Here is a 15,072-nt window from a genome sequence, read left to right on the forward strand (position 1 = left end):
AGTGAGTGAGTGAGGGCTTTGCCTTTTATTAGTATAGATAAAATATAAAATTACATAAGAGTAAAGAAATTTGAATGTTTGTTCTTTTAATGGTTTACTTTATTTCTAACTTGTATAATTTAGACAGGATATATTTTTATGGAGAGCAAAATATTATAAGTTGTTTAAGGTTTGATTTGATTTATTCAGGAATAATATTCCTGTCTGTTTTTACCATTCCTACCAAAGATATTTCTGTCGACTAAATAAAAATTCCTTCTATTTAAAATTTAAATAGAACTTGAACAAATACGTTCATAATATCCACGCAGACTTGCACTTGTTTGTGTGTGTGTGTAAATATATATATATATATATATATATATATATATATATATATATATATATATGTATATATATATATATATATATATATATATATATATATATATATATGACAGCAACACTCATCACTCACAACAGTGACAAAACAATTACATTGACAATCATGTTACGTTATTTTCAAAATGTTTCCTTTTCTTTTTCATTGCTTCTTTAACACACTACTTCTCACGCCATTTGCTGGTATTTTGATGGTATATATACATATATATATATATATACATATATATATATATACATATACATACACACACATATATATACATACACACACATATATATATATATATATATATATAATGTGTGTGTGTATATATATATATATATATATATATATATATATATATATATATATATATATATATATATATATATATATATATATATATATATATATATATATATATATATATATATATATATATATATATATATATATATATATATATATATATATATATATATATATATATATATACACACACACACATACACACAACAGTTAGCTCACACAGCTTGGTCATATTACAACCTGAGTGCTGAACTGACAACGTGGTATACAAAGAGATCCTTAAATAATTATTGGTATATTTTCCCTCAGATTAAAAAGGTTTACTTTTCTTCATAATAAAAATTTAAAAGCAGTACTTCGCTTTCTGCGAAGCACGGGTATTTTGCTAGTTAATAATAAAGTAAACTACGAGGTTAAAGTGGACATTGAGATTAAAGTAGAAATTTCCACTTTAATCACAAAATACACGTTCTCACCATGTCCTTTAATTTTTTTTTCTCTGTGGCTCAAATATAGCGCTAAAAAAAAAAAAAAAAGACGGCACAAAAGATCGTATGTGAGACTTTAAAAATGTATTGTGTCATTACGATTGGGAATATGCAACGCTTAAAAGCTCCACGAATCCATCTGTATGTCGGCATTTTGTTTCATCACATCGAACCATTCATCAAACTGAGAAGCATGCACATCGATCCCCGTAGGATCTGCGTAGCGGCTTTCTGTCAGTTGTAGATAGTAAACAGAGACTCTGACGTCACGTTCCAACTTTTAGCACACGACGCCCCCCAACTTTTTTCTGGTACTGCAACTCGCATACGCGTCGCGTTAGGGCTCATTTATACTTCACGCGACGCGACGCATGCTGCAGCGGACGCTCCTGCTACGCAAGCGTTGTAGTGTTTATACTTGCGCGCGTACTTTACGTAAATTTGGAGGAATCCACCAGGTGGCAGTGCGAGATATTATCGCGGTGAGAACATGTTCGGCTTCTCTGTGTTGTGTATTGCCTAAAACACCTATTAAATTCCGATAACACCTTACCGCAATATCTCTGAAAAGGATGTTTATTGATTAAATCCATAAATCCAGGGATGTATGTGTCCATTCCAGGAAGCATTGGGCACGAGTGAGAAACAGTCCCTTGACGAGGCCTCAGCTCATCGCAAGGTGAATACAAGCACACACATACACTAGCGTCCCCAAATCTGCATATCTTTGGAAGGAAACCGGAGCACAGTGTGGAATGCAAGCAGAAAATACCAGCAACATAACTCCCTGTGAGACAGCAGTGCTATCGCTCCGCCACCGTGACACCCCCATGTGTGTAATTATTCCCCCATGTATGTATTTATTAACAGTATTCATTATTTAAACGAAATATGTAAAATGTAACATACACATTTTAATGCATTTCATCATGAAAGTGATATCAAGTATAAATCTAAAGATTCTAAATGTGCAGAGAGTTGGAATATCATACATTTAATTTGTTCTGTTTGGCGATCTAATGCTGCTTTCCGCTGCTGAAGCAAAATGCCGACATACAGATTCATTCGTGGTGCTTTTATATTCAAGCGTCACATATTCCCGATCGTAATGACACGATACATTTTAAAAGTCTCACATACCATCTTTTGTGCTATCTATTTTTTACTGTTTTACTTTACCTGCTGTAAGGTCCAAGAAGCTCACAGCGAATAAAAACTGGGATGACGTTTATGACCATCTGCTTTAATGATAAAGTAAACTACGAGGTTAAAGTGGACATTTCGAGATTAAAGCCGAAATTTCCACTATAATCACAAAATACACATTTTCACTGTGTCCTTTATTTTTTTATTAGTGGCTCAAATATAACGCTATACATTATGTTGCTGTTGTTAAGTTGCAAAAATGAAAACATAAAAAATATAAATGACACGATACATTTTAAAAGTCTCACATACTATCTTTTGTGCCGTCTATTTTTTTTTTTGCAACTTCACATCGACTACATAATGTATAGCGCTGTATTTGAGCCATTCATCAAACAGCAACGTGCGCACATCAATCCCCGAAGGATCTCCATAGAGGCTTGCTGTCACATGTAGATAGTAAACAGAGACTCTGACGTCACGTTCCGACTTTTAGCACACTGCCCCCCCGACTTTTTGCTGGTACTGCAACTCGTGCACGCGTCGCGTTAATTTCTGAGGAGCTGCTCAGAGGACACGTCAAATGAACGCTGGGAATGCGTGGGAGCCATGACGGGGGCACATACGTGTTCTGAGCGTGAAGTATAAACCGGCCCTTAGCCATTATGAATGTAGAGAAAAGCCAAGCAAAATGACACATTTTATTGGCTAACTAAAAAGATTACAATATGCATGCTTTCGAGGCAACTCAGGCCATTTCTTCAGGCAAGATGTAATACAGAAACTGGAGGTTCCCGTGTTTATATACACTCTAGGACAAGAAACAACATTGGTAAATCTTTAAATGAGAAATCTTAAATGTAAAAAATGAATAGATTCATTCAGGCTAGGGTTAATTTAACAAGAGAGAGAAGAACAATGCATGGTCAAGATCTTTGGATAAGATAACTGTCTACCAAAGTCTTTTGAAGTTTGTAATGAGTTTTTCAAAACGATGTGGATCTGTAGACAGGTTGTCTGTGTCATTCTGAGAGATGTAAACAATCCTCATATCTGGCCAAAAAACTCTTGTCTTATTCAAGCCATGTTAGTAGAGTGTTGTACCGTGTTAGCCATAGATTGAAACAGGAGAAAGTTGTCATTTCACCCAACTTTCTCCTGTATGAAGCCATGTTCTAATGTATTAAATTTTATGATGAGTTTAGCTTCCCATTTTTTTCTCTCTTGCTGTGTTTTGAAGTTGCCAATAAGCACTGTGATTTTAAAGTCCCTCTCACAGTGTCCATGGCTGATGAAGTGGGCCGCTACAGCCAATGCTAAACAATGACCAAACACTGAAAAATGTATTTCCTAAACCTCACCTCCTGGCATACAGACAACCACCAAACCTTCAGCAACTAACTGTCCGGAGCTCCCTAAGTGAACCATCAGGAAATGGCAGATTTCCCTGCCTACAGAAAAGATGTAAAACAATGTGCCTACATTTATAATACTGACCATATAGTTATACCACACTGCCGACTTGAACATCACATAAAGGGATCATTTTCGTGCAAATCATCTAATGTGGTCTACCTAATTCTCTGCATGAAATTTCCTGACACTGCATTCTATGTGGGAGAAACTGGACAAACACTCCACCAGAGAACGAATTTACACAGGTTCCACATTAAATGTGGCAAAAGAGATGTAGCGGCCCACTTCATATACGAGGTGTGGCAGAAGAGTAATGAGACTGGCAACACTGCAAGCGATCTGGCAACGCTGCGCTGTTGTCCTTGATAGAACTGCGTATCAGTACACTCCCATAGCTCAGTGCGGTTTCAACTCCTTCCGTTAACTACGTGATTTTTGTGACTGCTATTAGCGAAGTTGTGTTTTGGTTGTGCGTCACGCAAAATGGAACAGCGGAATTTGGAGCAACGTTGTGCCATTAAACGGCAAGTGTGACGTTTGAAAAGTTAAAACAGGCCTATGGGGAACATTCTTTATCCCGAGCTCAAGTTTTTCGCTGGCACAAATCATTTTGGAAGGCAGAAAACACGCTGAAGATGAACACCGTTCAGGGAGGACTTCAACCGAAAACCAATGAAAACATCGACGGTGAACACTCTTGTGAGATCAGACCATCGTTTAACATTAAGAATGTTGAGTGAACAATGAAATTTGAACAGATTTACCGTTCATCAAATTTTGACTGAACATTTGCACATGTGAAAGGTCTGTGCCAAAATGGTGCCGAAAAACTGCCCTCTACATAACAGAATTTTTGACCTAAAAAGGCATTCCTGTGGTTCCCCAGCCCCCTTATTCACCTGACCTCAGTCCTTGTGACTTTTTCCTTTTTCCTAAACTGAAAATGTCCTCAAAGGACATCATTTCGGGACTTTAGAAAACATCCAAAAGAGTGTAACGGACATGCTGAAGACCATACCGGTTGAAGACTTCCAGTGCTGCTACCAACATTGGGAACAACGTCTCCATCGGTGTGTAGCTGCCCAAGGGAACTACTTTGAAGGGGATAACATTGATGTTTGAAAAAAATAAAAAGTTTGGTAAATAAAAAATCAGTCTCATTACTTTTCTGCCACACATATATATAGATGATAAGTCATATCATCTATATAAACAGCTCTGTAGACCTTGCTGAATCTGTCATGGCTCGGGTCCTCAGCCTGAAATTTTGCCAACCCATCCTCTATCATAGAAAAACCTTCTGTCAAACCCTTTGTGGTAAATCTCTGATTCTAGGGTTTCTATCTCTTCAATCAGTTGCTTCTCCAGCTGAATGAGGTCCTCAGCAGACAGTTCCTCTCCATGTGATGCCAGTAGCTCTGTGACATCCTCAAGCTCCATATCCAAATTAAGCTGTTTAACCATGGCAACAAGCTTCTCTGTTACAGCCTCCACTGACTCCTCAAAGCCATGGAAGTCATGGAAGATACAGAAACTGGGGGCACAGTTTTTTTAGGGTGGGGATACGTGTCCGGAGGCAGGAGGAAACTAAAGAGTGGAACTGAGGGTAGGAACTTTAAATGTTGGCAGTATGATTGGTAAGGGGAGCGAGTTAGCAGATATGATAGAGAGAAGGAAGGTTGATATATTTTGCGTGCAAGAAACTAAATGGGAGGGGGAGAAAGGCCAGGTGGATTGGAGGTGGATTCAAATTGTTCTATCATGGTGTGGATGGGAGGAGAAATGGGGTGGGAGTTATTTATTACGTCAAGAGTGTTTTGGAGGTGAAAAGAGTGTCAGGCAGAGTAATGATTATGAAGCTGGAAATTGGAGGTGTGATGATGAATGTTGTTAATACATATGCAAGTTGGGTGTGCAATGGGTGAGAAAGAAGATTTTTAGAGTGAGTTGGATGAAGTGATGAAAAGTGTACCCAAAGAACAGAAAGAGGTGATTGGAGCTGATTTCAGTGGGCATGTTGGTGAAGGGAACAGTGGAGACAAGGAGGCGATGGATAGGTATGGTGTCAAGGAGTGGAATGAAGAAGGTCAAAGGATAGTGGATTTTGCCAAAAGGATGTACATGGCTGTGGTGAATACATATTTTAAGAAGAGGGAGGAACATAGGATTACGTACAAGAGTGGAGAAAGATTCACACATGTAGATTACATCCTATGCAGAAGAGTTGATTTTTTTTTTTTTATTGCAAACATTCCATACAAGAAGAGCTGATCTGAAGGATATTGAAGACTGCAAAGTGGTGGCAGCGGAAAGTATAGTTAAGCAGCATAGGATGGTGGTCTGTAGAATGAAGTTGGAGATCAAGATGAGGAACAGAGTGAGGACAGAGCCAAGGATCAAATGGTGGAAGTTGAAAAAGGAAGACTGCAAGATTGAGTTTAGGGAGGAGGTGAGACAGGCACTGGGTGGCAGTGAAGAGTTACCTGACAGCTGGGAAACTACAGCTGATTTAGTAAGGGTGACAGCAAGAAGGGTGCTTGGCGTGACATCTGGAAAGAGGAAAAGGAAACCTGGTGGTGGAATGAGGAAATACAGGAGAGTATACAGATGAAGAGGATGGCAAAGAAGAAGTGGGATAGTCGAGAGATGCAGAAAGTAGACAAGAGTACAAGGAGATAAGGACCAAGGTAAAGAGGGAGGTGACGAAGGCTAAAGAAAAGGTGTATGATGAGTTGTGTGAGATGATGGACACTAAGGAGGGAGAAAAGGATCTGTATTGATTGGCTAGACAGAGGGGCCGAGCAGGGAAAGATGTTCAGCAGGTTAGGGCGATAAAGGATAAAGATGGAAACGTACTTACAAGCGAGCAGAGTGTGTTGAGCAGATGGAAAGAGTATTTTTAGTGGCTGATGAAAGAAGAGAACGAGAGAGAGAGGTGGTTAGATGATGTGGAGATAGTGAATCAGGAAGTGCAACGGATTAGAAAGGAGGAAGTAAGGACAGTTATGAAGAGGATGAAAAATGGAAAGGACGTTGGTTCAGTTGACATACCTGTGGAAGCATGGAGGTGTTTAGGAGAGATGGCAGTGGAGTTTTTAACCAGATTGTTTAATGGAATCTTGGAAAGTGAGAGGATACCTGTGGAGTGGAGAAGAACTGCACTGGTGCCAACATTTAAGAATAAGGAGGATGTGCAGGACTGTAGTAACTTCAGGGGAATAAAACTGATGAGCCACAGCATGAAGTTATGGGAATGAGTAGTGGAAGCTAGATTAATAAGTGAGGTGATGATTAGTGAGCAGCAGTATGTTTTCATGCCAAGAAAGAACACCACAGATGCAATGTTTGCTCTGAGGATGTTGATGGAGAAGTTTAGAGAAGGCCAGAAGGAGTTGCATTGTGTCTTTGTGGACCTGGAGAAAGCATATGACATGGTGCCTTGAGAGGAGTTGTGGTATAGTATGAGGAAGTCATGTGGCAGAGAAGTACGTAAGAGTTGTACGGGATATGTATGAGGGAAATGTGACAGTGGTCAGGTCTGTGGTAGGAGTGATGGATGCATTCAATTCGAGGGAGTAGAGTTGGCAAAGGTGGATGAGTTTAAATACTTGGGATCAACAGTACAGAGTAACAGGGATTGTAGAAGAGAGGTGAAAAGAGAGTACTGGCAGGGTGGAATGGGTGGAGAAGAGTGTCAGGAGTAATTTGTGACAGACAGGTATCAGCAAGAGTGAAAGGGAAGGTCTACAGGACGGTAGTGAGATCAGCTATGTTATATGGGTTGGAGACGGTGGCACTGACCAGAAAGCAGGAGGCAGAGCTGGAGATGGCAGAGTTAAAAATGCTAAGATTTGCACTGGGTGTGACAAGGATGGATAGGATTAGAAATGAGTACATAAGAGGGTCAGCTCAAGTTGGACGGTTGGGAGACAAAGTCAGAGGTGCAAGATTGTGTTGGTTTGGACATATGCAGAGGAGAGGTGCTAAGTATATTGGGAGAAGGATGCTTAGGATAGAGCTGCCAGGGAAGAGGAAAAGAGGAAGCCTAAGTGAATGAGGTTTATGGATGTGGTGAGAGAGGACATGCAGGTGATGGGTGTAACAGAACAAGATGCAGAGGACAGAAAGATATGGAAGAAGATGATCAGCTGTGGCAACCCCTAACGGGACCAGCCGAAAGTAGAATAATTATAGAAATACTTTATTTTCTTTTATGTCATATGTATTAAGGATAAATATTTTTGTAGTATTTTAGTAAAAGTATGCATTTTAAGGAAATTATTTTAGTACTTTATGGTCACTGAACAATTAAGCCTATAGAACTTAATTTTGTTAATAAAAAATGAATGGTTAAAACCTGTGGTCTATATATTAATTATAAAAATACACTTCAACATAAGACATAAGGCTTTTATTTGTCTGGTTATGCAGAAGATTAGTATAAAACGTTTTTGAAGGGAAAAAGAAAAAAAAATCTGAATTGGCCAATTAAGTAACATGAATTCAGTGATTGGTATCGGCCTTAAAAAACCTGAATGGAGCATCACTAAATGACATGAAGGAGCATTGTATAGAAGAGAGGGCCAAAATTCCAACACCACATTGTAAGAGACTGAAACTTGTACAAAAATAATTACTTCTTTTGGTGGTAGTTCTTATATAAACTGCTAAATCATAGAGTTTACTTGCATTTTTACAAATTGTTTTAACATGTTGACTAAGAAGCTAATATTATGAATAAAAATCTTCAAAATGATGTCTTATAACTGGCTCAGTCATGAGAACACACTCAAAATGCAAGTCAGCAGGAAATATGCATGCAAACACAGACATCACTTCAGAATATTCCAGTAGCCTTAACTACTTAGGGCAAGAGTTAACCTGGAAAGGATTTATAAAAGGTGTCATTTTGCATGACTTCTCACTCTATATAACTCTAAGCAACTGACACGCAGGGAAACAGACTTGAGCTGAGAAAACTGTGTGATGGTGGGGGATGAGATAGCAGGCTGCTTGCTGCTTATTGACACATTTACAGGACAAAAGACACTGATGGAGAGGTGCGAAGCGATTTAAGGTGGGACGGATCTACGAGTTTTTTCGTAGGCTCTGGTAATTCTAGTGTTCAGACTGAATAAAAGGTACCAGCTAGCCAAAAATATGGCAGGTGTGGCAGTGGCATAAGTGAATGCCTGTGTGTGGATGCCATTTGGTGAGGCAAAAGAAGAATGTGCTCCAATTGAGGAATAACACCACTCAGCTTCCCTTGGAAATCTTACGCTGAGGTGCGAGAACAGGGATTGCATCTGATAAATGAACCCAGGATTCAAATGGAACAATGTGGATTTCATCATGTCCTGACTTTTGTTCATCCACAGATACTTAGTTGGTCACAGGAGTTTTCCCAATGTTATCTACATGCCCTTCAGTTCCGTTCAGTTACAGGACTGCACTGGTGAAAAAGGAAATAATCCTGTGGACAAAGCTATCAAATTACAGGGTTAGTCTATATCACTCTCCATGACAGTGAGGGTAAATGAGCACTTTGAAGAGGAAACAATACTTCCCCAGATAAAGACAAGCAAGTTCAGATTGTATGGACATGTTCTTAAGGTGTCCCCAAGCTGCTGCCCAACGATCTGCACAAGGCACAACTCAATGTGAAAAGACTATGGAGAAGACTCAGGACAAGCTGTAATAAACATCTGTCTTCATTGTCCCGCGAGCTTCTAGTTTCTTCGAGAAAGGCTTGAAGAAAGTTGCTGAAGATAGATCTGCTACTGCAACCCTCACAAGCAAATGTGCTAAAGAAAATAATGACGACGATTATGTATTTTTATGCTTTTTAAGAAATGTACTACTCCTTTTACTACTTCTAATTCAGGGAATTATATTATGAAGATTTAGGAGAATTCTTTAAAAATGTCCACACTTTTTCTCAATTGTCCCAATATCTAAGTTTCTCAGTCCATTTCCCAAAAGCTGCTAAAAACAAGCCAAGTATTTTTTTTTAGATTCTTTACCTACCAGTTTGCACTTATTAAAGACAAAGTTACTATACTTTTGTCAATAATTCCCAAGCTGGCAAAAACATAAAAACAAAAAACTTGGATCAGTACCTTGTAAAGTGAGCTACCACCTATCACCCACACCTCATCCACTTTGGTAGACAGATCAGAGGATTCCAATAGGCTTAGTGCAGAAGTCAGGCTATCAGCAACATAATGGGCTCCTTGAGGCGGCTCCCTATCAGGTAAAATAAGCATAAATGTTTGGAAACAAGTTGCAAACTTCATGTGAAAATACCTACACACACATCAATGAGTATACAGACACACATACACCCCACCATCAAAAATTAAGAACACATTGTAGGTGTCAGACCATAGACCTGAGATTCTGATAGGAGAACTGTCAGAGTTTGTTAAGAAAATGACTTTAAACATGTTCAGTTGAGGAGAGATGCAGTAAGCATACTGGCCAGGGCAGTTGACAAACAACCCATAAACATGGAGTGGAATTTGAACGGTTGTATCCTCCTGTAAAGAAAATACCTCACATTTCATGCAGTAGCAGGATCAGGAATGGATGGATGACTTGCACTACCAACTCTAGAAGAGAGTAAACACTGCAGCTGATGCCCAGTGCTTTTCATAAATGTTGCAAGCATATGCATGATGCAGTAGTCGTCATTTATAGTGGACATGTTGTCAATGGCAGCTAGGTTGAGGCAATGGGTACCCACTTTTTGGCCTTTAGTTGATGCACAGGTTTTTCGGCAATATTGTAGAACTGGCCAGTTTTTGCTTATTATGTGTAATCAACAAATTGATGTACAACTTGCCAGTGACTAGTGGGTTAAATGCAAGCTGCACTCATGTATACTGCAATTCCTAGTTTTCCTTTATACCAGTAAAGCAAGTTAAAAATAGTGTTACCATCAGCTGGCGTGCAAGGCTGTGGGAGCCAGATGTACATGTAACAGGAAGTCTCTTTTAGATCCGTGGTAATTTGTAAATGGAGCGACCTGTATCAATTCAATTGGGTGAATAATGTGAAGTGCTGTAAAATTGCCATGTGACGTGGATGTATGTTAAAGTGTGTGAAACCAGAGTTGCCAGGTACTAAAGTCAACCATCCCTAACACCCATGCATGCTACTGTTGCGATTTGGTTCACCATAGACTCCATTCAGACACAACAGTCTTGACTTGCATCTGTAAATCTGGGTTGCCAAATACCATGTGTCCTTCTCTTCCCATTTCGGCCAACTGTGTTGCACTGAGCACACCACTCATTTAATTAATTTCACAATTAGAAGGAATAAGCATTGCCATGGAGTACTCTACTGATATTGGGACATTAACCATAACATTTACCTTTATCATATTTTTTCTTCTCCACTATATTAGAATGAAACACATACATACACTGTCTATACTAATTTTATCCATTGTTTATTTTTAAGCAAACTGAAAAATGAATAATACGTATGAACCAGATTATTATATACTTAGTGAAAAAATGTGTTTCCCGGACTAATAAATCTTTTTCAGTTAATTATGTATATGATGATTCCTGTCAGACATCAGTTGATGATCATAGTTTTCAGAGGCAGCTTGTAAGTCTTGCAAAGGTTATTAAATATGAGAGAAAATATAACATTCTCAAACACAATTAACCCAATGCAGGGTCATAGGATGGTACGGCCTATTCCAGTAATATGGGGCACAAGGAAGGAACAATCCACAGATGTATCTGGACCACTATAGAGTACAGGGAAATATTTTTAAGATCAAGTTAAATAAGTATTTAAATGCAACACACACCTAAAACTCTAAAAGCTCAGATAGACACATTAATAAAATAATATTTTATAAAGTGTAAGGAAGATGTGTAAAACTTGAATTTGAACCCCCTCAGTTAAAAATTTTCTTTCACAGACGACATACAAGGAATTACTATGGATTATGAAACACAATAATACAGGAAAAATATTTCCAAGGGTTTCAAATAAGCATTTAGTGAATAAAAAGAGAAAATGAAATGGTGGACTGTTATGCACACGAGCATCCCTTCAGCACCAGAGTTTGGGGATAGTCTATGAAGGATGGTCCCATACTCCACAACCACTAGGAGTTACCTCAGATCAGATGATATACCAGTGTTTGGAAGGATAGGCAGCTACAAAGAGCCCAAGAAGAGCAAAAATCCACTGGTTCTCCAACAGTTGCCATGGCACTTTCCTGGTATATGATACAGTTCCAGGTAATCAATACACAAAGCTCTTTATCTAAGAGAAGAAAATAACTGATGTATTCTGGAGTAACCTGGAACATAAAGGAAAGGAATAAAACTTACTGGAGCTCCCTGCTGAGCACAATGTTAATTCTGTTCTTCAGTGGCCTGTTTCTCTCAGGGATAGAAAACCAAGTCTTCCGACCCATTATAACAACATTCTGCCTTCCTGTTGAAGGAAAAATAAATAAATAAATAAATAAATAAATCAATCACTTACACACTGAATGACCGCCATGCAATACAAAGTTGTCTTATGCCTTCCTTGAATCTAATCAATTTTTAGTGCCATTGTATCTGGAAAAAAAATACGAATAAGCCTGGAGACAGATCATGATGTTGTATTTCTATCCTTAATAGTGTAGGGGTAAGGTGGGAACAAACATTGGTGCTAGTTCAACAGTGATATCTATACAATAATTGCACCACATATGATTTTTACATATTTGCTTCTGAACAGCTATAAGGTAAACCAGGGAGGTTGATGCTAAAGTACTTCAAGTCAAAATACTTGATGGGGTTTTGTGAATTGGCCCTGTACTCTCCCCATTTAAGATCACAATTCTATAAATAGATCTGCAGAAAATTACACTAAATCGGATAATCTGCATTATACACTATAACCCAGTGGGGATTCTACAATCCGTGCTTGGCTAGTAAATGTAGGTTATATTGAGATGCTAGATTTATTTCAGCTGGTATTGATTCCACCAAAAAGGATTTGGGTAAGTGCATTAACCCTTATTTTGCTCTGTGCCACGCTAAGGATGAATTTTAGCGGAATAGATTGAGAGACTGAGTAGATTATAGATTAAGAGTCCTTTAAATTTCCATTTGATGAAAAACAAAACCTTGGAGAAAGGGTAAAAAAAAAAAAATCCCAGAACCTAATGTTGCTTAAATCTTGTATTTTACTGCAAAATGCTAAAGCATCATAACCTATTCATTGAAAATGAACTACATATACATATATGTCAGTATCACAATTTTTTAGCTTATCTAATGTTGAAGCATTCTTAGTTACACTATCTTTAAACGAGGCCCTGCACAGGACAACGTGGGTATAGAAAATAAATGGCTACAGGGTGTTTATTGGAAAGTGGTAATATTACACTGTTTATTGAAAAAAAAAAAACAAGCGTTAATAATATGCCACATTTAAATCATTACACCATTTATATATGGCTCTTATTTGTCAGCAAAACATATATAGAAAAGATAAAGTAATAAACAGGTAAAAGAATGTGTTCTATAAAATCATTAAAATCAAACTTATAAAAAGTACCAATTCAAAGTTAGTAAATCTCTAACATTAAAGTAATGCAAAGATGTTCATAGTAGAAAAAACACTGCATTTGAAGGCCTTCTATGATCAACCCTGGTGTGCTATGGTCTTAATGTATTAGAATATTTAAACCACCAGCACAATTAAGGACTGAAAAGAAAGCCAGTATTCATTTTTGGTAATAATAAATAACATATTAACAGATTCAATTATACAACTCAACTTTTAAATTCTACTGGCCAAAATGTTCTGTAATTGATGATATATCAATAAAATAGAAACACTCAAAAAGTCTCTTCTGATACTTGTCCTGATGATTCTCACAAAGAGGTTTGTGGTCACATTCAATGCTTCTTTCAGCAACCCTGTGGGATCATGTATATATGTTAAAGGACTGACTGGCATTTACTGATGACTAAAGCATTGCCCCCCCAAAAAAAAAACAAAAAAAAAAAAACAACTTTACAGTATATGCATTTACTTGAAGCCATGCATTACAAAGTTCTCATGGAAGCAAACGCCTGACTACTGTTCAAACTGTTAAAATTAGTTTGACTCTTTTCTTGGAGAGTCTCTGTAAAATGTATTTATCCAAAGCTGTATCAGTGACTCTAGATAATGTTATTTAAGCTTCCCAAAGGTCACAGGCACAACAAAACGCAGTCCTCTTTGAATAATAGCAATGCCAAGCTTGTTAGAGTCTGATAATGTAAAACACATTTCAATTGAATACATACTTGAGGGCATCAGTCATGAAACACTTTTTATATAAATAATGTCCCTTAATATTTAATTATGCAATGCAAAAATTCAGAAACATAAATGTGCTTAGGCATCAGTTCGCTATAGATTGCCATGCAAGCCCCTCTTGCAGTCTTAATAATAGCTTTATTTATATAGCACCATATCATACATATACAGTGGGATGCAAAAGTGTGGGCAACCTTGTTAATAGTCATTATTTTCCTGTATAAATCATTGGTTGTTACTATAAAAAATGTCAGTTAAATATATCATATAGGAGACACACACAGTGATATTTGAGAAGTGAAATGAAGTTTATTGGATTTACAGAAAGTGTGCAATAATTATTCAAACAAAATCAGGCAGGTGCATAAATTTGGGCACCGTTGTCATTTTATTGATTCCAAAACTTTTAGAACTAATTATTGGAACTCAAATTGGCTTGGTAAGCTCAGTGGCCCCTGACCTACATACACAAGTGAGTCCTATAATGGGAAAGAGTATTTAAGGGGGTCAATTGTAAGTTTCCCTCCTCCTTTAATTTTGAAGACAAAGATTGTTCACCATCATGGTTTAGGGGAAGGATACAGAAAGCTGTCCCAGAGATTTAAGCTGTCTGTTTCCACAGTTAGGAACATATTGAGGAAATGGAAGACCACAGGCTCAGTTCAAGTTAAGGCTCGAAGTGGCAGAACAAGAAAGATTTCGGATAGACAGAAGCGACAAATGGTGAGAACAGTCAGAGTCAACCCACAGACCAGCACCAAAGACCTACAACATCATCTTGCAGCAGATGGAGTCACTGTGCATCGTTCAACCATTCGGCGCACTTTACACAAGGAGAAGCTGTATGCGAGTGATGCAGAGGAAGCCTTTTCTACGCCCACAGCACAAACAGAGCCGCTTGAGGTATGCTGAAGCACATTTGGACAAGCCAGCTTCATTTTGGAATAAGGTGCTGTGGACTGATGAAACAAAAATTGAGTTATCTGGGCATAACAAGGGGCGTTATGCATGGAGGAA

General features: G+C 38.0%; 1 protein-coding gene across 2 annotated transcripts in view; it reads right to left on the reverse strand.

Moving 5' to 3' along the window:
* The window catches only part of dhfr (dihydrofolate reductase), a 90,874-nt gene that overhangs the window by 40,162 nt on the left and 35,640 nt on the right, over window positions 1–15,072 (reverse strand). For both annotated transcript variants that reach the window (XM_039759257.1, XM_039759259.1), the window contains 2 exons: window positions 12,084–12,189; window positions 9,843–9,969 (listed from right to left, as the gene is read on the reverse strand). In XM_039759257.1, the coding sequence (XP_039615191.1) occupies window positions 9,843–9,969; window positions 12,084–12,189 (233 nt within the window). The remainder of the gene's footprint in view (window positions 1–9,842; window positions 9,970–12,083; window positions 12,190–15,072) is intronic.

The sequence above is a fragment of the Polypterus senegalus genome, chromosome 7 (assembly GCF_016835505.1).
Source record: "Polypterus senegalus isolate Bchr_013 chromosome 7, ASM1683550v1, whole genome shotgun sequence".
Classification (NCBI taxonomy): Eukaryota; Metazoa; Chordata; class Cladistia; order Polypteriformes; family Polypteridae; genus Polypterus; species Polypterus senegalus.